A 25,510-nucleotide genomic window follows, 5' to 3' on the forward strand; every position below is an offset into this window, starting at 1 on the left:
CACAGCCCTTTCATAGCCCCTGGCTAATTAGGCTGGCAGCTGTTGCTAGTTGCCAGGCAGGCACAGGCCTATTCAGCCAGCTCCAATTTACTCCCCTGAATTGGGGCTGGCAGGGCAGGGGGCTGGTTAAGCACTCCTTACCCAGCACCCTGTCACAGCCATGTTAATTGAAAAGTAGTTGAACCATATCAGTAGATGAACACTGATTGTGAAAGAGGTTTGCACTCTCACCACTGGATTATACCATAGTAGATGCATCCTCTGGATTTGTCAGAATAAATAAAAAGTTTTTCAACAAAGCCTTATCTGATAACCTATCAGACTCCCAGGCCAATGGTGATTTCCATTTTAACGTGCTGCCACACAAACTCTTCACCACCCCTCCGCCCCCTGATGGACTGGCTGGGGCATTACTCCTCCTCTAGAAAGGAGTGGGTCACAATGATGATGCGTTACACACACTCCCTTTTGTTTATCGCTTGGAGCTGCATAGTAGGCTCCAGAGGCATGGACCCAGCTTTCTATTTGATTGCTGTGAGGAGTGCTTCTCGGTCTCAAGGTAGGGGGATGAAAGCAGAGTGGGTCCTAAAAGACTCATCCTAAAATGCAAACCAAATTTTAAAAACTTCAGAGAAAACATTGTTGTGGAATTGGTTTTCTCTACTGAAGCCCTAATTGTCATTTTTAAATTTCCTTTTGCAGACTGGCCACTTGTCTTCACTTTATAATCTCTTTCTCTGAGTAGATCGGATACCTCCATGAACATAATAAATGTATCAGGAAATGGCATTGCTCACCGGGAACGCAGATCCCAAGTTCACTTCGTATTCCTACAACAATTTGGAAAACTTGTGCGAGGTACAGACCAAGAAAGGGTTCTTCTACAAAAAAGCCAAGCTTCTTCACCCTGGGGAAGACTTGTGCTGCTTGGCCCATCTAGAGGACCGAACCAGGCATGTGATCATCAATGTAGGTGGCATTAAATACAGGATTCCGTGGACCACACTGGAGAACTGCCCTTTGACCAGGCTTGGAAAACTAAAATCTTGTAACAACTATGATGAGATCATGGACATCTGTGATGATTATGATGTCAGCTGCAATGAGTTTTTTTTCGATCGTAACCCTTGTGCCTTCAGGACCATCATGACTTTCCTGACAGCTGGGAAGCTGAGGCTTCTAAGGGAGATGTGTGCCCTCTCTTTCCAAGAGGAGCTAGTGTATTGGGGGATAGAAGAGGAACACCTGGAGTGGTGCTGTAAGAAAAGATTGCAACAGAAGGAGGAGGAGGCAGCCGAGGCCATGCTGTATGAGAGGGAGATGATGGTTAATGAAACGCCGCAGCGTGCCTTCCAGGACAATAGCCGTTTGGGTTTGTGCATGAGAAAGCTCAGGGATATGGTAGAGAACCCTCACTCTGGGATCCCAGGAAAGATCTTTGCTTGTATATCAGTCTCCTTTGTTGCCATCACTGCAGTCAGTCTCTGTATCAGCACCATGCCAGATCTCCGAGAAGAGGAAGATAGGGTGAGTGCAGCCTTCAATGGCAACTCTTATACTATACGTTATCAACAGCAAAACACACTAAGTAAGCTATTTTGTCGTGTCTCATCTGGAAAGATCAAGGACAAAGTCATTCAGATACTGTCTGCAGTATTTATGATGTGGAGTGCAGTCTGGTGTAGGAGACCATTATTTTATTGTTAGTCTAGCTGAGGCAATCCAAATCCTCTGCTTTGTCAATGGCGATGTGCCAGTTTACAGCAATACAGAATTTTCTCCCAGAACACATGCGTGCCACCACCACAAAACAGATGCCAGAATAACAATTATTTGTTCTCTCATTATTATACAAATGAACCTTGCTTCAGGTTCACTATTTTTGACTTTGGATTATTAGCTGTGTCTGTCTCTAGATTGTCAGTTCTGCCTTTTCCTAAAAAATACTTTAAATATTTTGCTTTTTTAAATTATTAACAACTCTTTGTAAGGAACTTAACTGAAAAAATATCCTCCTGGAGGAGGAGGCGAAGGGCTCAGGGGAGCTGAGGCAGCCCCTGGACAAGAGAAACAGAACATACCCTCATGTGCCTTAATTTTCAAATGTGCTGAGCACTCATAGTACCAATTGATGTTAGCGGGAGCTGTGGGTGCCCTGCACCTTTGAAAATCAATCACTTTATATATTCTTCATTTTCAGTGCAGGTCCCTAGGGTCTGGTCTCTTACTCATGTGGGTAGCCCAGATTTCTGGGGTTAGTCCCATTAAAGTCAGTGAGAGTTTTGCTTGAAGATTGCAGGATGCAGCCTTTAATTTTTACATTGAAATGTGTGAAAACAAAAGATCGAATGGGATGATGGAGCATTGCAGGTGAGGGGTTGAAGGTGGGGGAGAAGCTTCGGAAAAGTTCTCTTGTCTCTGAGGCTTTGGGCAGAGCATGATTACAGTGTAAGTGGATGGATATTTTACTCACAACCAAACAAGCCACTTAATGTTTGTGCTTGTTTTCCAGCCCAGTGGTCATTTAACACAAACCTGACCAGTCACCTGTTTCAACAGCACTTCATCCCATCAGGCTCTGCCAGCGTAAACACACTTCTGTACCAAGCTCTCCTCATGGTAAAAATCTCCAGAAACCACTTCTTCTCCTAGCACCCCATCCCACAGGGTGCTGTGCGCCCTCAGCTCCCCAGAAATTCCAGAGAGTTCTGTGCTGTGTTTTTATGAGTACTTCATACACAATTAAAATCCACCCTCTGCTGGTATGGTATGCACAGGACATTATCAGGTAGCCATGTTCATCAGAGGTGTTGAATTTAGAGTCAGACCCATGGAACAATATTACTTCCTGCTAAGAAAAACCATGCAAAACACCTGGTCTGGTTTTTTTAATTGTTGTTTTGTTAGAATGATCTTGTTTTACAAGTTTTTTATCTCCTAAGATGAACATTTTAGGATAGTAGCTAAAGCCAATTTGTTCTGATAGTTAAAACAAATCATAGTTTCAAAAGCCAGTAGCTGCAGGAAAACTGAACTTCCTTAATTTGTATTTTAGATACAGCTTGTGGAACTGAAAAACTCAATACCTTTAAATAAGCAAAGTCAAACAAAATCTACTAAAAATGGCCTATGACAATTAGTTAACCACTAGCCACTATTGTCTGCAGAGTGCTCTAGATTTTGAGAGAGAGTTTCTACAGCAAATGGATGCAGGATGAATCCATCTTACTGGGAAAGCCCTGTCCATGCTACTACTAAATAAAATGAGTTTGAACTTAACAGTAGTCTGCAGAATAATGCTCAGCACTAGTCTTGTAGCAGGGCTGGGACTGGGTAGCTTGTTAGGGCTTGGCAGGACCACTAGGGAACACTGTGTCAAGATTGAGACAACAGGGAACACTATGTCAAGATGAAGGGAGGGTTTTCTGGCCTCTGAAAAGTAGGGTAGGTTGGGCTCTTGGAAGAAGAGTTCCAAACTGGCCTTTCTTCCCTTCTTTCCTCTGCCTGTCCTCCCACTAATAACACTTCTCCAGGACCTTGTAATCAAACATCTCATAGCACATTTCAAAGGTGGATATTAGCTCCTTTTAATAGATGGGAGAAACTGAGACATGGAGAAGTTAAGTAATTTGACCAAGGTCACACAATGGGTGGTCAGAGTTGAGAATATAACCTGGAAATCTTGACTGCCAGTCTCTTATTTCCAATCTACAGGAAATACTGCTTCCCTTGAGTGCAATAAGGGTGTGACACGGGGGGTGCCGGTAACAGATTGATCTTTATTTCCTAATTACCTGTTGTGAGTAAAGGTTATAAAAAGTCATACCACTGTGATTGTCACATGGCAGGAATTGGTCTCCACTCTTACAGTGAGGAAGAACTGTTACAGAGAGTGGGGTGCCTGGTTGAAAGGCGTTTGTTGGGGAGCATGAAGTTTTCATTAATGTCACATAGATGTAACATACTTGACTTTTCTAGGGCATTTGACTGAGGTACCACACAACATTCTAATGATAAAACTAGCAGTATACAATATCAGGACAGCATACATTAAATGGCTTAAGAATTGACCAACTGACATATGTCAGCAACTCGCCAGCAGTGGGGAATCCTCACTGAGTGGGGATGTTTCTAATGGGGTTTCACGGAGATTGATACTAGGCCTTTTGCTATTCAACATTTTCATCAATGATCTGGAAATAAATGTAAATCACTGCTGATAAAATGTGCAGATGATGCAAGGATTGGTGGAGAGGAAAATAATGATGAGGAATGGGCAATCATACAGAGCAGTCTGGATGGCTTGGTAACTTGGGCCCAGGCAAAGTGTTGTTGTTTTTTTAATGCAGCCAAATGCAGAGTTATATACCTAGGAACAAGTAATGCATGCCAGACCTACAGAATTGGAGACTGTATCCTGGAAAGCAGTGTCTCTGAAAAGCATTTAGAGGTTATGTGGACAGGCAATTCAGTGTGAGCTGCCAGTGTGGTGCTGCAGCAAAAAGGGATAATGTGATCCTTGAACGTATAAATGGGACTGGAAATAGAGAGGTGATTTTTACCTCCAAGTATGGAATTGGTGAGACAAACAATGCAATACTGCATACAGTTTTGAGGTACACATTTTTTTAAAAGATGGTAAAAATTGAAGAAGGTGCAAAAAAGAGCCACAAAAATTACTCAAGGGATAGAGAAAATGCCTTACACGGAGAGACTTGAGGAGTTCAATCTATTTAATGTATTAAAAAGAAGCTTGAGAAGTGACTTGACCCATAGTGTGTACAAGAAAATGCACATAAAGAAAATACTGAGTACTAGGGCTTTTTAATCTAGCAGAGACTGGCATAGAAAGAAATAACGGTTGGAAACTGAAGCCAGACAAATTCAAATTAGAAATTAGGCACAAGTTTTTAACAGTGAGGGTGATTAACCCTCATTGAAACACATTACCAAGGGAAGTGGTGGATTCATCGTTTCAGTGTCTTCAAGTCAAGAATGAATGCCTTTCTGAAAGACATGATTTAGCCAAACACAAATCATGCTTTAGTCAAACACATGAGTTATTGGGACAATACAGAAATAACTGGATAAAATTTAATGGCCTGTGATGTACAGGAGGTCAGCACTAGATGATGTAATGGTCCTTTCTGGCCTTACATTATGAATCACTGATGTTCCTGGAAGTAGGCATTGTTCTATCACTCACATTGAAAAGGGGTTGTGGAAGGGCTATGGGCGTGGTAGAGTACTTTGTTTTATTAGAGGTAGAGCCCCAGGATGGGGGATAGGTGATGTGAGCACCTGTCCTTTATTTCACACTGAATATCCCATGTCCTGTATCGAGTCAACATAGGATGCACTTCTTCCTGCATGTCAGCAATAAATAATCTTTCAAAGGGTCAAACTCAGTAATACAAAAGTACAGTTTTATACCATGAAGAAAACATTGTGGGTGCTGTCCCTTTCAAAAACAGGCTTTCTCCACTATTTTTCACACCAGTGTGTGTGTGATGTTCAGCATACAGTTATGTAAGTATCATGACTGTTTTCTGGGTATAGCTCATTTTTATTGTGTTTGCCTGGCTTGCTGCTGATGCTCCATTTTGGAGAACCCAGTTCAGTTCAGTTCAGTTCAGCTGCTCTTGCAGTTTGAGCAACACACATTTTGCTCTCTCATAGAGATTTGTTCTTTGTTTTCCTCAATCTAAAATAAAAGTCATTCAATCTGAAAACACATTATCTCTTTAGTGTGTATGGAAAACACAACATTCTTCTTTGTTTTCCTTGAAACACAGGTGGGGGACGACGACGACGAAGTACAAAAATATTCCACTTCTGTACTTTAAAGACCTACCGATGTAAAGCTCTGTGTCTGATATAGGCCCCTATCTGGCAACAGATTCTGCAGGAGTTGGAGCCTTGTTCACTTCAGTGAGTCTCCACCTGGTTGCAGGAGTCTGCCCACAAGGAATAACTTGTAGGATCAGGGCCTTGGATTGTAAACTCCTCTGGCAGGAGCAGTGACTTCCTCATTGTTTGTACATGGCTCAGCACACTGATGGAGCTTAGCAAGTAACAGTAGTAGTAAAGCATGTTAACTACCTTGCATGCTGTTGCTTTTGTACAGTTTAAAATTTGTACCCAAGGATAGATCCTAGGCCTGGTTTGGAATCTCCTTACAGGGAGAAAATGTGTCTACATTCCTTCTGGACAGGGAATAAACAAACACTAAATATTCTTTCAAGGACATGCTGTACTCGCCGACTCAGGCTATCTAGATAACAATTATTATAACAATAACAATTATTATTGTTGTATTTATATGTCGGAGATATCAAGACAGGTACTCTGTTTTTCAGTGCACCAGTCTTATTCCTGAGTGGATGAACTCTGAAAGTGAAAGGTTTATCCCACCAAGAGAACCCTCTTCCTGCTGATAAGTCATACATCCATCCTATTACTGCTGCAGGAAAAAAGGAAGGAACTGATAACGGAAAATAAATGCTTGAGCATATTTACTTAGAACCTGATCCTCCACCCTCCATTACACCCCTGTGGTAACCCCTGGAAGTCAATGTGACCTCTTACAGTTGCAGGATCACAGTCTTAGAAATCAAAAGTAATTATCATCTGTGCAGTTTCAGTTGAACAGATGGGATTATTTGGAGAGTTATTCCATTAATTGGGTGCCAGCACACTTTTAAGAAAAATATGCAAAATTAATCATTCATAATTTTTTCTGCATATTTCAGATGAACTCTATTTGACGATAGCAATCCCTTGTGGTTCTGCAGGGGGTAGATAGCACTGGGTTGCTATTTTCACACTTAATTTTTTTTTCTTAGGAAGGGTCAGATTCTGGCACCATTATTCATGCTGAATAGTACCTTCCACTGCAAATAGTTCCATTGACTTCAGATACTGCTCAGTTATCAAAAAGCGTGGCAGAATTGGGTTCTAGATTACTTTTTACCTCCAGATACTAATTTTGACTTACACTAGGACACTTACTATCTTTTCCAGATTTTTCAAGTTAATCTTTGTGATAGAAAAAACCCACCAACAATATACATAATGATCACTCCTGAAATGTTTAGGAAAAAGAGAGATTTCAGATATTCAAAGAAAAGAAAACTAGAAAGAGAATCAAGTAAATCTGCTAAAAGTGACAATGGGCTATTTAATTTAAAGTAGTCTATTGGAAGACTTCTACACAAGGCCTGTGCTTAATTTAAAGGGGAAAACTTCTTAAGGAAAATGTACTTCTGAGTCAAATGCATAGCAATAACCCTCAGTCAGTGAGTTCTTTCAAGACAACTACGCAAAGTATCTCCAAGACACAAAAATAGTTAGAGGCATATGATATCTTTATGGCATTGTAGGCATATAATATCCTTAAGGCAACTTACTAACATACTAAAGTAATGGCAAGAATAGAAGAAAAGGAGTACTTGTGGCACCTTACATAAATTGGTTAGTCTCTAAGGTGCCACAAGTACTCCTTTTCTTTTTGCGAATACAGATTAACACGGCTGCTACTCTGAAACCTGGCAAGAATAGAGTCACTCAAGGCATGTGGTTAATATGTCAGAGAAATTTTTAAATGATCATTAATGCATCAAAGCAAAAGCAATGCTGAGAAACCAAGGGTATGAAGAGAAATAATCAAATACCATTGGGTTGCCACACTAGGCCTGTTCTTTTGTTCTTGGTGAGGAACCTTAAGCCATAAAAACAGCCTCTCCTACATAAAGAAGGAAGCTTACGTCTTCTACAGGATATCTTTCCTTTGGGAAGAATAGTAGCAAAACACAGAGAGTTTACATTGGGCATATACACCTGTTTTCTCAAAAGGGAGACCCACTTCATTTTGTATCCTTTGTCTGGGATGATCCAAAATAACAAGGGTTTATAGGTGGCTCAATGTAAATTATACAATAGTCAATAGGCATTTATATATTGGCTTTTCAATTGGTTTTGTTTGCCCTTTTGTTCTTTAGGGAGATTAGTTTGCATTTCTAACAATACTGCTGCTAAAATAAGCAAAATATCAAGAACATTTAAAAAATTTATCTTTCAGCATAACTAGATTTTCATTTCTTCCCACTCCAGCACTAGGATTAAAGATGTCCCATGACCACACACACACACACTGGGTAGGGTTCTCGTCTCATGTTGGTTTAAGCCAGGGGAACTCCAGTGCAGTCACTTGAGTTACATCTGTATAAAAATGGCAGAGGGAAATCAGACCTGTGCTTTCTTCTTCTCTACACTTGGTGTTATCACGTGGAGCTGTTGTAATTAGAAAAATTCTAATAGAAAGTTACAGTTCAGTAGCCTTGAATTGGAGACCGTGTTATAACAGAGAGACTCATAAATATATAAGAAGATTCCAGGATTGTTACTCTGTGTCACTCCATAGCCTAAAATTTCTGTACAGTCAGTCTGAAACGATGGAAACAGCTATAAGCACTCCTGAGAGCTCTTTTTGGTTCAAAGTATCATCTGGTTCAGTCATCGCTGGGATTCACAATCTGTTACCATCCAGTTTTAAGTTCTCAGCTATTTTGGTGTTTCAAATGTATACCCATTTGTGTGTACATGCCAAGAGTCCTAAACCATTGTGATATCAGAGGTAATTCAACCAATCCCCACCCTAACTCTACAGTTAGTTTGCATGCAACAATTTAATTGGTTGTAAGAGGGAGACCACACAGATGGTGGATTACTTGGCTCAACTGTCACACTCTGCACAGGCTTTCAGCTACTAGTCAAGTTAATAATACCTTATACTATACAGAGAGCTGAGACTGTTTAACCTTTTGGGTTTAATTTACACACACTATCCCCTACCCTCAGCGGTCAGGATCAGGAATAGATGTATTTTGTGAATGTGAGTCAAATAATATGTGACTGGAAACCTTATTTCACAAAAGATACCCAACAAAAAATTAATTTCAGACTTTAAGGCAGTTCCTGTTGTTAAATTGTTTAGATTTCTAAGCTATATTCTGATGTACTTTAAATGGGTCAGAATTAGAACTATTCAGGACTGTAGAATGTCAGAAAGGCCACGTATTTGTTGCACAAATAGTATCAGATTGTCTCATGAGCCTCACTATATTAGGGTATTTTTAGATCTAGAGCTCCTGTCATTTTTAGGTTAAACCCTTTATTTGTTTTAATGAAAAATAATGTAGAAAGATGATAGCAATTACCCTTGGCATTTTCTATCTCAAGGGAACACTCCACTTCAAACTCTTTATGAGGCCCTCTATTAATCTCTCTCTCTCTCTCTCTGATATACAACTGTTTTCCCTTGGCTCCCAGCTGCATTAAATCCCATCTTGTTCATAACTATTAGATCAGCACCTCTTTGTGATACCTTGGTGCTCTGCTTTCATTAGTAGGAGTCTTAATAAAAATGCAGTTCATTTTATTAATTTCTTTATCGAACAGCATGTTTTAGAAGTTGAGACACAGTGAACATAACACTCATATTTTAAAAAAATACCTTTACCCATATTACATATATTGTCTACAGTGTCTAGGCATGTAGAGTGGGATTTTAGACTTAATTCAACTCCCTTTGTCTTGTTTGAAAATCCCAGCTGTATAGCACATTCATCACTGTGATATCTGAGTACAATAACACTGAGGTGTAATAACAAAATATTCTTTCAGATGAAATAATTGTTCTGTTTTAATTTAGTTGTTACCATTCATGTTGTTAGTTTGCTTTTTGTATTTCACTTGCCTTAGACAATTCAGTCCTATACTAGCTGGAAGCAGGGGAGGGACCAAATGACCACTTATGTCTCTTCCATCTCTAATTGCTGTGATTCTGTGGACAATGAAACTAATTGGTGAGAGTAACATTCCCTTTCTAGTTCTGATGTGCTTGCTCAGTGAGGTTATTGCTCAGAGGAATATTTTAATTTAACAAGTGCTCATTTGTTACAAATTCCATGACAATATTTTTGTTCGTATTATGTTTTTGTAAAACTTACATAAACTCCAGTTTATGAGCCTGAAGCCCATTGACAACATCCTTTAACTCCCAGCATTCATTCCTCAGACCTAAACAAAAGTTTGTCTTCTTATTTCCTTTGGGCTCCCCTATCTGTTTGGTTTAGCCATCTGTTGTCTATAGTCATACACATAGATTGTAAACTTTCTGTGGCAGAGACTCTCTCTCTGATAAAAGAAAAGGAGTACTTGTGGCACCTTAGCGACTAACCAATTTATTTTGAGCATAAGCTTTCATGAGCTGTAGCTCACGAAAGCTTATGCTCAAAATAAATTGGTTAGTCGCTAAGGTGCCACAAGTACTCCTTTTCTTTTTGCGAATACAGACTAACGCGGCTGTTACTCTGAAATCTCTCTCTGATATGTTTGTACAGTGCCTAGTACAATGAGGCCCTGGCCCCTGGATGTTACAGTAATACGAGTAATAAATAACAAGTTGTATTTTTGGTTGCTGTTCAGGTGCACTTGCACACAAAATTGACATTTCTGATGTGTCTGGTCTGACCAGCTTGGTTACTGAGTGAAGGAGAGCACAGATTTTTTTTTTTTCTTCTTTCAAATGAGGCCATCTCAGATTGTAAAAGATGCATTGCATAAAGCCTTTACAAATTCTAATCAAAGAATTTTATGCTTGCATCATCTTGATGTGGTCTACTATCTCCACTCCTGACAATCAGAGAAGTTTGCTGTGGAAGTTCCAGTTTGAATTACTCTACCATGTCCAAAAGCAGTCATGGAAGTGAGGGCTGTCTTCCATGGGTCACAAACAAAATTCTACAACCCAGGCAACCTCCAGGCTGTAAATCCAAAACTTTAACATTGTTTCCAACTGTTTGATGAGGTTCTTTTGTCTGAACCCCACAGAATCTGCACATATTACAATACCAATGGCCAGATTTTTCATGGCAAGGCGCAGGGAGTTGTGATTATGTCTTTTGGAAACAGTAGTGTGCTTTTCTGTGAATCATCACAATGATTCAGCCCTTCACATGTAAGAAATACCTATATTACTCTTTCCTTCATGTCTGTCTTTTGGTTTCCTGGTCATCCTATTCTGTAGTGGGCTTCCACCTCCAGCTGTCAATGTTACAGTGTCTATCACCATTAGCTCCACTGATCACCAATGTGGATGCATCTGATCTCTAGGGAAACAGAGTTGGTGTGAAGAGTTCTCTCACTTCTGTCCCACAAAGCACCGGTACAGCAGAAGTGGCCTGTCTGGCCACTGTCCTGCACTCCACTGCCGGGGACTCAAGATGGCTGGAAGACACCAACTTATCCAAATAGCACTGCACTCATGGATCTCCCTTGTGAGCCATTTTCAGAGAGCCACTTCTGCAGTTTTGGAGCGGGCTGCTCATGAGTAGAAAATGATGTGGGGGTAAATAGCTAATGTTGGTAAAGCACTTTGTAGATAAAGTGCTATGTAATAATCATCCATCATATTTAGCAATCACTGTCCTTTTGAAGCAGCCACAGTTCTAGGTTTTTTTCCTGTTTCTCCCCTTTGTGTTATTTGTCTGTCCCCTTAAAAAACAACAAAACGGCACGCTAGTGCATATTTTTGGCAGAGAGTAATCTGCCTCCTTGATTTAAGCAGCTTAAACCTTAGCAACATCAACAGATTCTAGAGCAGAGGTGGGCAAACTACATCCCATGGGCCACATCCGGCCTGTGGGCCCGTCCTGCCCAACCCTTGAGCTCCTGGCTGGGGAGGTAGCCCCCAGCCCCTCCCCAGCTGTTCCCACTCCCCCGCAGCCTCAGCTCGCTGCGCCGCCAGCACTCTGGCCCACCGCTCCTTCCAGGCGGCGTGGCTGGCTCGGCCGGGTGGCAGGGCTGCAAGTTCCTGCTGCTCTGAGCTGCATGGTAAGGGGGCGGGGAGCCGGTGGGGGTTCGGGGGGCAGTCAGGGGACAGGGAGCAGGGGGCGGTTGGATGGGGTGGAGGTTCAGGGTGGGGCGGTCAGAGGTTGGGGAACGGGGGGGTTGGATAGGCATGGGAGGGCCGGGGGGGGGGCGGTTAGGGGTTGGGGTCCCGGGGGGGGCGGTCAGGGGACAAGGAGCGGGGGGGTTGGATGGGTCGAAGTTCTGAGGGGGGCAGTCACGGGGCGGGAAGTGGAAGGGGGCGGATAGGGGGCAGGGGCCAGGCTGTTTGGGGAGGCACAGCCTTTCCTACCCAACCTGCCATACAGTTTCACAAGCCTGATGTAGCCCTCGGGCCAAAAAGTTTACCCACCCCTGTTCTAGAGCAACAGCTATCGAAAACGACATAAGGACATAGCCCTGCCATAGCCCCAGGAAAAAGAAAAAGCCAGCTCTTCCAGCCAGTACAGAGAGTTTGGGACTGTGAGTGCATTTTGTTTCACTTAGTGTTGGTCATAACATTTTTGAGTGAGCATGTGGAACAATTTCTCAATTTCTGCAAATTCTCATGATCAGAACTCCCCATTCATAGCAAATATTACAGACTCAACTTCTGATCCTCTCCCTCTTAACTTCAAACATTACATACAGTTTAACTTTAAATAGAAATTACTTTCTGTGGGGGTGGGAAAGGGCTAAGCTTTCTTCAAAGGACAAGGAGGAGTCTGAGGAAATTTTAAGGAGACTTGGAGATCCATGTTTGTTGAGGTCATAAGAATGGTAAGTTCTGGATGCAGTGGCCAATCTGAACGTAGGTGTGATAAAATGGACAGATTATTTCAGTGTAGTAATAACTGAGGAGGGGTTCAATGGGGTATGCTTCCTGTTAACTTGGTAATAAGTATACCCTGTGCTTAATGAACTTTTCAGCCCCAGATATGAATTTTACCTCATAATTGGTAAGCACTGTTAAGTTTTCATTTTCATATTATGTTAAAATATCACAATACATTACAGTCATTATAAGGAACTAAACATTCAGGAATCTTTTCGCAAAAAACACCAGCACCCTTGTATTTTTAAACTTATTCACATTTGGTGTAACTGTGGTACAAACAGCAAAATGTGTTCCATATTTAATCTATTTTAGGTACTTAGATGGTCCACGTTTCTGAGCACCTCATACTCTGTAATATATTTAGTCTCACAACACCCCGGTGAGGCTGGGGTTTATTCTCATTGTGGAGATGGGAAACTGAGGCACAAAGGCAGGTGACTGACCCAAGGTCACACAAGGAATCTTTGAAGAAATCCAATGCCAATGTCTCCTTCGCCTGCATCTACAGTTTAAAAAGTACAGAAGGCCAATTTGCAATACCCTTATTCACCCTGAGTCGGATCCATACTCCACAAATGTTTGCATTGCCTTCAGTGGAACTGCTTGTGCTGTCAGGTGCTATTCAGTGCTAGTAAGGGTATCATAATGCATCCCTGGGTGTCATTATTTATATCACAGGAAATATTGGGCATTTTCACACTCAGACCTTGGCTTGCTTTGAAGGGTAAAATCTGTCCTTTACTTGAAGAAGAAGAAAAATAAATGGGCATGTTCATCTCAGAGCTCCAGGAGATGTTACTTTCTGAAAATGGGAGAACTGGACTGGAATAGAGAAGCTGATTGTTTTTGGCTAGTCCCTATGTAACTGGACTTCAGTAATGAAGTGATTAATATCTATGCAGCACTTAGACAAATTACATCAGATCACTTAACGTTACAAATACTTATATTTCAGCTGCTCTAGATGCTATAAGTGGGGTCAAGGAAATGGAATTGTGTGAAATTGAAGACTTTTGGAACTACCCAGGAAACCTTTAAATTCAAGACAGAGGGAATGGAATAATATACAAATGAATACATTTTTTTTAAAAAAACACCTAAAGGAAAAGCTTAGCCATTGCCATTATTATTTATCGAAGGCCTAACAACGAAACAGAGAAGTGGAAGCAAGCTAATGAGACAGTATTTTTAAATGGTACATTATATGATCTAGGTAATTATAACTAGTTAGCTTGATATTGATCCCAGGAAAAAAACATGAAAAAGCTGATGCAGGATGTAGTCAGTAAAGTATGACAGAATAATTAGTGCCAGACAACACGGTTTTATGGAAAAGACATGTTGTCAGACAAAGTTGATACTGCTTTTTGATGAGATACAAGTTTGGCCGAAAAAGTTAACTGTGATGAAATAATAGTTTTGGTGTATGTCTACAGTGAAGCTGTAAATGCGACTCACATTAAATTAATTTAAAAGCTGGCTGATTGATAGGTCTCAAAAAGTAATTGTAAAGGAGGAATTATGGTCCAGCAGGTGCATTTGTAGTGGGGTCTTTTAGGAATCAGTTCTTGGCTCAGTGCTATTCAATATTTTGATCAAAGATCTGGAATAAAGTGTAAACTCATTGCTGGTAAAGTTTGCAGATGGCACAAAAACTGACAAAGCAGGGTCAGTTCTAAAGAATGATCTGGTAATGAGGGCCCCTTACACCTGGACCATAACCCCACACCCTGTCAGCTGGCTCCACCCACACTCCGCACCAGGCCCTGTTCACTCTAGGTCTTCCTGCTCCCAAGGCCCCCCGCCTGCCGTGTCCCTTTTCTACTCTGCCCCTTTCCCCTAACACGCCCCCCACCCCGCCTGCCGCTCACTGAGTCCCTCCGCCCTCCTCCCCTGAGACCTCTGCCACTCACTGAGTCCCTCCTCTCCTCCACTCCTTCCCCATGACCCCCACTGCCTGCTGAGTCCCTCCACCCCCTCTTCCCTGAGCGGGGTGGGGATCACGAGGGGGGGTGGAGGAAGTCAGCAAGCGGTGGGCAGTGAGGACCTCAGGGGAGGAGGAGGAGAGGAGGTAGTCAAGACTCAGTGAGTGGGGGAACACAGGGGAAGTGGAGATGCGGGGGGACTCAGCGAGGAGCGGCAGGGGCCTTGGCAGAGTAGTGGAGCAGGGGAGGGAAGAGATGGAACACGGATGTGACTACAGGGGAAAAGTGGGAAGGGACCTTGGGGACGGACCAGAGGCGGGGCCACCACGGTCCAAGTGTCCGCACTCTCAAAGGTGGTAGGTTGGTGGCTGTGTTGCAGGGGAGGCTTAGCCTATTATACCCACTGTCTATGAATGTTAGCAAGTTGGAAAGAGGTCAGAAAAGAGCTATGAGAATGATTCAAGGTTTGAAATCCAGCCTTACAGTGAGAGACAAAAGGACTCTTTAGTCTAGCAGACAAAAGCATCATAACTGCAGACAGTGGAGATCCAGTGGCTGGAAGCTGAAGTCAGCCTGGAAATAAAGAGCCAATTTTTTTACAGTTTTACCATTGGAACAATTTACCTAAGGATATAGTGGATTCTTGTTTATTGGGGGGTCTTCAGATTGAGACTGGCTGTCTTTCTGACAGAGATGCTTTAGCTCAGCCAGAAGTTATGAGTTTGATGCAGGCATCGCTTGGTGAAATTCTCTGGCCTGTGTTTTGCAGGACCTCAAACTGACGACCACATGGGTCCCATAAAATCTATGAATCTATGTATGATCTAATCCCAAAAGATGCCGCACTCTCACCTTGCACTGGAGTTTCCAATAGGAGTTGAGTGCACTGAGCATCTTTTGGGAGGTACTCAGCATCTTTTGGGAGGTGCTCAGCATCTTTCAGACTCAGGCCCAGAGTTATCAACAACATGAAAGGAGCAGTGACAAGTTATTGTGATAAAGAAAAGGGATAGCCATAAAAATGCAGAACATGAATGCTTCCTGTAATGACTGAGTGAACCTTTGTGAGTTTCACCCCTTTTAATGCAGTTCTCTGACTGAAGAATCTTTGCCAATGCTGGCTATATTTTTTGGTACAAAAAAGCACATCTAGGCCAATATCTAGCTCTAATTTAATATTTTCAATCAAAATGTTTGGTTGCTGTTCAGACTCAGCCCGTAGGTCATTTGCGAGCAGGATGACTCCACTGAAACAGACTACAATAAATGTCAAACTTCTCATTCGCTGGCAGCAACCACTGCTTGCGCGCGCTCGCTGGCTCCCTCTCTCTCTCTCTCACACACACTCTCTCTCTCCAGCACTTTGCTCCTGGATGCAAATGGAAAATACAGAGACCAATATGAAGGTGGGGGACTTCCCAGTACTTTTGATCCCCTAAGATTTATTTGAAACTTAGCTGATGGTGCTCTGAATAGAGACTACAGGGGGCAAATTTTGTCATGGTAGTGAAAGGTCCATGCATTCTGGTGAACATAACAGCTTCTCCCATTCCGGCACCAGCCTCTGGGCACCAACAGAATAGTGTCAGCTACACCTAAAACTAACCAGCCTATGATTTCAGAACAGGATATGAAAAATCATCAGCCAGGAGAGGACGTGTTAGCATTGTCCTTGGGCCTTTGTTTTGTGGGGGAAGGGCACAGAATTACCAATGCCACCTTGAGATGCTCTCTCTCTGCTGTGCAAAGGCAGAAAGCGACAGCATTTCAGTATTTTGGAGCAGAGGTAAAGGCAGCAGCAGGCTGGCAAATTCAGCCAGAGGCAAGCCAGAAGACCCTTTACATCGCATGCTAAAGGGGGAAAGAAGGAAAATCAGAAAGACCCACTTTGGGGAAACAAGTGGGAAGACAGGAACCAGCTTTACAACAACAACAAAAACAGGACTGGAAATCATGGCAGGGGAAACCAGATAAAGAAAAAATATAGGGCAATGAAGGAGAAGAAACAAAAAGTGGAAAGAATGGGGAGAAAACAAAGCTAAAAAAGATGGGGAAGGGAAGAGATAAAATAGAGGGAGACAAGTAAGCATTAAAAAATGTTGCAAGGGATCAGATTTTAAAACTGAGGCTAACAAGGTGTGTGAGAGAGTGTGGTAACGGCAAGTATTAGAAAAGGGTGTTGGGACAAGTGTTACAAAAAGACAGAAAGGGATGGGTGTGACAGGAACACATCTTGTCCCAGATGCTGTATATCCTGGGTTACAATCCTGCTCCCAAGTGCTTCATGTTTTAATTTTCCACTAGTTCCAGGAGAGGTGTGATTATAGGAGCACAGCCTAAAAGCGGGGGGGCATCTCCCTGAACATTTCAGAATTTCACTGCCTTGTGAGACCACCCTATGGCTCTTGGGCAGCTCCTTTCAGCTAAAAGCGCAAATTCTTCGTGCTGGCATTCCCCATGGAAGCTGATCAAGCTGTACAGAAACGTCTTTGGCGTGGACTCAGTCTCAGCCCCAGTGGAGTTCTGTTTTGTTAGTGATTTACACGCTATAGTGCTGCACAGCTGCTCCTTATGGGAAACAATCCCTGTCTGAATTGTCTCAGTCCCTGCCATGTTTATATGAAGCAGGTGTTTGGTAGATTCCAAGTGCTACAGTTAGCTTTTTTTCTGGCAAGACTGCAGAGCAGAATCTGGCTCGTTTCTATAGCATCTGCACTTACACTTGTGAGGATGACAATTGCAAGGGCTATCAATCCTCATACTTCAGGGCGTACTGCAGCGCAACTGAACTCAGTTCTCTTTACTGCTGCTCAGGACCAGCATTTACTGAGGCATACAGAAGGATGGATGGGAGAGGGATAGCTCAGTGGTTTGAGCATTAGCCTGCTAAACCCAGGGTTGTGAGTTCAATCCCTGAGGGGGCCATTTAGGGATCTGGGGCAAAAATTGGGGACTCATCCTGCTTTGACCAGGGGGCTGGACTAGATGACCTCCTGAGGTCCCTTCCAACCCTGAGATTCTATGATTAAAAAGATTCTTCATTGTTGCTTCCAACCTTTGTGTTACTGGCTCTCGTGCTGCTGCTCAGATGAAGAAAATAAGGTGGCCTAAACTCACTGAACAGGATTATAGTATTTGGAACTGGAAGCCAAATGCAATTGAAATGGACTCTTACGTAAAAAGATGCTTATTCTAACAAATGACAGCCAAAGCTTATCAAGTAAGGAGAGTTATGTACGCACACACACACCCCCCAATCAGGAACAGACCAATAGAACATTTGTTGCATTGTTTTTAATCTTCGTGAGACTTAATGATATTGGACACATCCATTTGTAATGACTACTTATTTGTATTATGGCAGCACGTGGTTGTTCTAGATGCTGTACACCTTGCAGTCAGATTGTCTAAAGCCCTGAATACCCACTGTGCTGAGCTCTTTTGGTCAGTAGTAAGAGCTGGGCCCTGCCACCGCGAGTTTACAAACTAAATAGACAAAAGCTGATAGTATTACCTTGATTTTACGGAAGATGCGGGGACTCAGGCGCAGATGAAGAGGAGTTAGGTGCCTAAATACCTGTGAGGGTCTAGGTCCAAGTGACTTACAGAGGAACTCTGTGCCAGAGCCAGGCATTGAACTCTTATCTCCTAAATCCTCATCCAGTGCGCCCCCCCACCCCCCCCCCGACCAGAGAAGCTCTGTCGTCCCCCCGCCATGTCCCCTGGACCGCAGTGGGGACTGAGAGCTCCCCCAGCCCTGAGACCATGCAGGGAGCAAGAGCTACTCTGGTCCCAGGGTTGCAGCTGGGGTCAGGGCACTCGGGCTTGCCTTGCCCCACCCAGTGCTTCTTCCGGGCCTCTGGGCTTCTGCCATGTGGCAGTGGATTTTTTCCAGGGTCCCCCAATTGACCAGGGCCCCTGCGCACGGGCCCCGTCAGCCCAGTGGCTAATCCGCCACTACCTGAACTCCTGCTCGCCCAACACACCGCTGCAAGAGAGGGGCCCGGACTAGAAGTGTAAGGGAGAGTGCTCACTTAGGGACAGGGTAGATCTATCTGTAAGAGTGTTGGCACAGGTGGTGGGTATAATAGGCCATGGGAGGCTCAGCCTCCCCTTGCACTGCCGTGGCCGCTGGATCCCCGGTTGCAGAGTTTTGGGGGGAAGTTTTTGATTTATGCCCCATGCCGGTGCTGGAGTGGCTGAGGAGGCAGTATGTGCTATTCAGCTTCAGCCCCTGGACTCAAGGGAGATTGCTGATGAACCCAGGAAGCTGAGTTGCACATACTACCTCTTCAGCCGCCCCAGAGCCTGCATGGGGCATAGCAAAGCTTCTCTCGGAGGAGTGTCTGAGAGACACACGCTATTGTCCAGGTGACTTGGGATCTGCAGAGGGGATGCATGGCCCGGCTGCAGGTGGCCTGGGACCCCGGCCCGGGGGTATCGGGGCTTCGGCCTGCGGGGAGCTCCTCCAGCCAAAGGGAGGGAAGGGGGCTCGGGTCGTGGGGGAATGGGAAGAAGGGGCGGAGCCGGTGCTAGCCTCCCCGAAGGGGGGCTCCACCCACTACCCATGAGTGTTGGTTAGGATTATGTTGCAGCTTGCTGTTAGAAGTTGCAGCCATTAGCTCTTCCCTTGCAGCACTAAGAGCTTAAGCTACATTAACCTGTTGCACTTCCTATTGTATGTTGTTAGGATAAATTTTAAGTAAAATTGCATTGGTTTTATTTTGGGCGTTTATTGTCTGCATAAGAGCCATTATTTATATTTTTGTTCCTGGAGGCAATGGAGGTACACCCACCAATGTATACAGTGCCTGGCCCTGTGCGGCACCACCACCTATAAATATTCATAAGAGTAATAGGAATACTGCAGAGGGGTGACTAGAGGATACCCATCTAATTCCCCCTCGCAGCTGTGGTCCCAAGGTTCTCCGTTATCCTTAATGACATAAGGCTTCCAAGCAGCATGTGAGAGTTGCTGTCTTCTGTGTAACCTGGGAAGAAAATGGGGGTTACAAAACTTATCAACTAAATAGAAAGAAACAACAAAGAAATCCCAGGTTTACCAATGGGGAAAATTCCCACTTAATTTTTTTCTCCTAAGATAGATAATTCTTAAGGGATGATGGTTGAGTCTTTGAATCCAGACAGGAAATAGTCTGCCGTGAGGAGTATGTGCTTCTCTGCACTGGGATGTGGAGAAAAGAAAGGGTTATAAAAATCAAATTGAAGAAGACATTATAAAGGCCTCCATAGATAAAAAAGTTATGACCATGGCCCTACATAGTAAAAGATGTCTGTAAGTTGCCAGCTGTACAGTTAAAGAGGGATATGGTGTATGTGGGGACACATCTGTTTACATTCACAAATATCCTAGCATGTTCATAGACAAGGTCAGGACCAACTTGCACCGCTGATGCCTCTTCCTCCGTCCTCCATTTAAAAAAAAAAAAACATTCAACTACCCGAGGCAGTAAAAAATCAAATAAAATGGCAGGGTTTGTGCTCCAGAGAGGCCTAGGGCAGGCGTTCTCAACCTTTTTCTTTCTGAGGTTCCCCCTCACCAACATACTATAAAAACTCCAGGGCCCAGTGGGAGGGGGGGTCAGGGCTCCTGGCTCAGCTACCAGGTGCGTGTGTGGGGACGGCTTTTGCACTGTGAGGCTCAGTGCCACGGAGCCCTGGTTGAGAACCAATGGAGTAGGGCCTTCCAGAATATTTCCCAACTGTAAACATTGACAAAAAGCATTGGCGGCAGGTATAATAGGCCAGGGAAGGCAAAGCCTTCCAGAGGCAGCTGCCCCCATGGGATATGGTGGCTGGGCTGGGTGAGCTGGGGCTCCTCTGGTCACGGGGAGCACTCAGGGCTCCTCCTGTTATCGGGGGAGGAGGGACAGGTTTCAGGGCTGTGAGGGGCGGGGCCGGCAGGCAGAAGGGGCGGGGCCGGCAGGCTAGCCTCCCACTAGTGGAGGTTCCGCCCGCTGCCCATGACAAAAGGACACATTTAAATGGGTGATAAATATCAGTCAAATATAATTTAAAATAGAATGAGAGAAGAAGATAATCGTATACAGTCTGTGGCTACAGGAGTTATGTTAATACATAAAAGTTCATGAACCATCCTGAAGTCAAACAAATAAGATGTCTTACACTGGTGCTAAACAAATGCCCCACCACTCCTCCAAAACCTGCTGTAAAACAGTAACATTTCAACATGAATATTTAAATATGAGAACAGTTCTGTGATCCTAAGTAAATCAGCAACTGTTTATTTGCTCAAGGTGATTACCACTGGGATGAAAGTTAATAGCAACACTATAGCTGTGAATTGGCAGTGTATTAGCAATCAAAGGACAGTCATTATTATTATTATTATTATTATTCATTGCTGCTCAAGTGCTCAGAGGTTAGTTTGTTTGCAGCTTTTGTGAATAAAAAGCTCATTTTCCATTAAGCCAGTCTGCAGTGGAAGGAATTTATTCAAATAATTCTCTGCCTCCAACAGTACGAGGGAAAATTGTTATGATTAGTTATAAGTAAGTAAATAACTAAAAACATCTTTTTCCCAAAAAAACAGAGTTAGGGGAGGGGGTTTTTATTTTTTCTTTTAGAAATACTTACTCACTGTTCCAAGTAGTTTTTATAGAAGGTTAATAAATTATTAAGATTGTTAAGCATGTTACACATGTGAATAATGTTATAGACTATTCTAAGCATGTCATTTAAAAGCATTATAGATTGTCGTAAGCCACAGTTATAAACAGCATGTTGATTGGTGGAAGTCAATTATTTATTAAAAATCTAACTCTGTAGGAACTATGTATTAAAGTTTCATTGATATAAATTGTGACCCATCATTCTTTCAACATCTTCATATTCTGGGTGTAGTACCATGCAATCACAGAGAGCTCACTGCAGGATCAGGACATTAGTCTCAGCTTTGATCTACACTACAGAATTACTTCAGTATAACTTCGTCGCTCAGGCATGTAAATAATCCACACACCCGAGCAACGTAGTTATACCAACCTAAGCGCTGGTGTAGACAGCACTACATCAGTGGGACAACTTCTCCCACCGACATAGGTACCGCGTCTCATGGCGGTGGAGTTATTAAACCAACGGGAGCGATCTCTCCCATTGGCTTAGAGTGCCTTCACCAGAAGGGCTACAGCAGTGCAGCAATGCAAGTTTCTAATGTAGACCTGCCCTCAGTCTTCATCGGCAGCCTGTCAAGCCATCAGTGTTCTGTCTTGACATCCGTTATTCTGGTTTTCAATTACCCATTCTAAACACTGTCTGTGGTTTATTTTCTCTTTGTTACCAGTGATTTGGATAAGTTTTAAACTACACTGGAGGGTGTCTTTAAGAAGCACTATTAAACTTTTATTCGTTGGTCCTTTGGCTAAATCCCTTGTCTTTTATTCTTTTCTGTTTTCTCCCCCTCCTGTTAGGGTGAATGTTCTCAGAAGTGCTACGACATCTTTGTGTTGGAGACAGTTTGCGTGGCTTGGTTTTCCTTTGAGTTCCTCCTGCGCTCCATTCAGGCAGAAAGCAAGTGTGCCTTCCTGAAGACCCCCCTCAACATCATCGACATCTTAGCCATCTTGCCTTTCTACATCTCTCTGATAGTGGATATGGTCTCTGCCAAAAACAGCAACAGGAAGCCTGGCAGTGGAGCAGGAAACAAATACTTGGAGCGAGTGGGCCTGGTTCTACGCTTCTTGCGGGCTCTCCGAATCCTGTATGTCATGAGACTGGCACGCCATTCGCTGGGACTGCAGACACTGGGACTCACGGTGCGCCGCTGCACCAGGGAATTTGGACTCCTCCTCCTCTTCCTTTGTGTTGCCATGGCGCTCTTTTCTCCACTGGTTTATTTGGCAGAGAGTGAACTGGGAGCCAAGCAAGAATTCACTAGTGTTCCCACCAGCTATTGGTGGGCTGTTATCTCCATGACAACTGTAGGCTATGGAGACATGGTACCTCGGAGCATCCCAGGACAGGTAGTAGCCCTGAGCAGTATCTTGAGTGGTATTTTGCTGATGGCTTTTCCGGTCACTTCCATCTTTCACACTTTTTCCCGCTCCTACACAGAGCTAAAGGAACAGCAGCAGAGAGCTGCAAGCAGACAGTTGCACCAGCTAGAGGAAGCCCCAAATGCTGACAGTTCTCAGGGAGTGGGTACCTCCTCCCCACTAGACGCAGATGGGGCGTGGCGTCAGCCAGCAATGAACCAGGAAGACAAGAGGAGATGTTGATTGCAAACAACTAAAAGATTTAGCCAGCAAATGAGAGTTCCAGATCTGAAACAAAACCCTATGGAACTAACATAAATCTGGGTATTTTAACAGTGAGACCAGTACAAGAGACTGTCCTTCTTGAGTAACTTTTATCTTAAGAGAGCACCCTAAAGTGTGTCTAAAAACAACGTGGGAGTACAGTTCTGCTCCCTCTTTCGTAGAAGGCCACTTTAGTTAAGCAACTGATTTTGGATAGCCCCCAAGGAGCAGTTGCTTAAGCCAGGTTTCCACTGTGTCTGCTAACAAGAAAAAATAAATTTGGAGAGAGAATTCATCCTAAGGGCCCATTACCGGGAGAAAGAAGGGTGCCATTTACTGTACATAAGCTTCCTGGTGGCCCTACTCTGTGCTGAGAATGTCCCCAAACCCTTATTCCCTATGCACAATGGATGCAATCTACATGGCACCCCTATGGGGTGTACATCTCAAAATGTAAAGGGGAAAGTTGAAAGATGGGGGAGAGAGGCCTGCCTTGGCCAGCAGAAGGGCAAATTTATCCCTATTCCCTTGTCTTTTAATAAATAGTTATTTTATTTATTTATTTATTTATTAAATTGGGAACCATCGTCTGGGCTACCTGCTGACTTGCGCTCTCGCTCTTTATGCATTATTTAGTAAACATGCATATCTACAACTATAGGCTTTGCACTTGAGCCCTGAGGACAGAAATATACATGGACAACCTTGTTAATGACACTGAATGTCAACTTGTTTTCCTTTGCTCACATTTGCATATTGCTTAAAAAAAGAAAAAAAAAAGGTGTTCCTCTATTAGCCTCCTCCTTCCTGTGTTTTAAAGACTGTTTAACATTTAAGCAAAAATCAAAACCACCTGCCCTTATGGTGAGGCAGGATGGGAACCATTGCAGAGACTCATGTCTATGTAGTTTTCTGCAGTAGTACTTTGAAGACTGCAGCTCTGTACAAAAACCTTGATCCAAATCCATTAAGTCAATGGGAGTCCTTCCATGGACTTTGGGGATGAAGCCCCAAATCAGCAGCTGTCCCACATGTTAGGGAATAATCTTGCATCTCTTCCAAGCTGGGAAGAGATTATCTTTTTAGACCCAGGTTACAAATGTCCTTCCCTCCCTTCCCCCTAGTTTTCATTCCAGAAGAACACTACATTTAAACAAAAAGTCAACCATTTTTTGTTTACTGAATCAAATTTTTCATATCATGAGCATCTGTGAGCTCTCCACCCTATGCTGCTCCTCCTTTGCTGAGCTGCGTAGCTGGTTCAGTTCAGCGTGTAGCGTACCTCTGGATGTATTCCTAATACTGGGTAACATTTAAGAAAAACAACATTGATGGGCACCTCATTCTTTACAGATATAGGAACATTTACACTGCCCTTTTCTGTTCCACCCCTGCGGTCAGGAAATGAACAAATACTGTTATATTACAGATGTTTTTGTTTTTCCCCCCAATGGAGACGAGAATAACCCTACACTAGTAGATGACTGTAGTAAGCTATTCCTCAAAGGAATGGACTGAAAGACCTAAAAGATTGTTTTATTTTAATAAAAACTGGAAGTTTGGTTCCTGTATTGTTGCATTGGCTTTTCTTTTCTTTTGGAGGCAGTGCCATGTGCTCCAGTGTCCCCACAGCTGACAGCAGCCATTTGCTCTTCCTGGCCCATGTTAAACATTGGCCATTATCAGAACAACGGGTCAAGGAATTTGAAAAATCTGTTTAATTTAAAAAACAAGATGAAAATCTGAGCTGTCTTCATGCTGGAAACCGCCAGTGCACCCACTTCCATTCTCAAATAGGTGCCAGCTCTGGGTCTGAGGTTGAGATGGGAAGGGCACCTACCACTCCCATGGATTCTGAGGAGAACTGTGGTCTCAGCCCCACCCAGCAGTGAGCCCTTTTAAAGGGGCCTTATGGACATATAGCACAGTAACTTATGGGGAGACTTTCCCTTGCCCCTGCTGATCCTCATATTCAAGCTGTGGAAATAGCATCGCCTCGGTGTGGGACCCACAGAAATACTATGCTGGGTTTTTTTCTATGCATTTAGCTTCATCAAGATTAGCCCCCATCCCTCCAAACAACTTTGGGGTACTAGGGAGGGATGAAGGTTAATAATGGATTAAAATCTATATACTGCCTCTTCCTACAGGAAAAAGAGGAGAAAAAATATTGACCTGTCCCTCTATGAACCACTTCCAGGCCTGCCAACTGCTGCCAGCATCTTCACAGCATTGCTCTTTTTGAGTTATTAAAGAAAACTATCGGCCAGTAGTAAAGCAGCCACCACGCAAACCTTATGGTTTCTGCCCAGAGCTCCACAGTGAATGAGGGCAGAGCTCTGAGTACCAGCTTGCAATGAAGAATTAGAATGAAGCTTCATACTGCCAGAGAATTGCCACATACCGCTACAATTTGATATTTTAAACTGGAGCAGGATTTTCACATATTAAGTCTATTAAGGCTTGTCTTCAAGGCCCAGCATACTAGTCTGCTAAATGTAAAAGCAAGCTGTACTGTATGGTAATGCATGCAGTATGGAGGCGATGAAGAAGGAGTCAAAGTATTCTTGTCCCAAAAC

At 43.4% G+C, this 25,510-nt stretch overlaps 1 protein-coding gene across 1 annotated transcript; it reads left to right on the top strand.

Annotated features, from left to right (window-relative positions):
- Positions 1-763: 763 nt before the first annotated feature.
- KCNG2 (potassium voltage-gated channel modifier subfamily G member 2) lies at positions 764-24,449 on the top strand. Its single transcript, XM_077809092.1, has 2 exons — positions 764-1,527; positions 22,104-24,449. Exons 1-2 carry the CDS (start codon positions 772-774, stop codon positions 22,908-22,910), a joined length of 1,563 nt encoding a protein of 520 aa, XP_077665218.1. The 5' UTR covers positions 764-771; the 3' UTR covers positions 22,911-24,449.
- Positions 24,450-25,510: the final 1,061 nt, after the last annotated feature.

The sequence above is a fragment of the Eretmochelys imbricata genome, chromosome 2 (assembly GCF_965152235.1).
Source record: "Eretmochelys imbricata isolate rEreImb1 chromosome 2, rEreImb1.hap1, whole genome shotgun sequence".
Taxonomy (NCBI): Eukaryota; Metazoa; Chordata; order Testudines; family Cheloniidae; genus Eretmochelys; species Eretmochelys imbricata.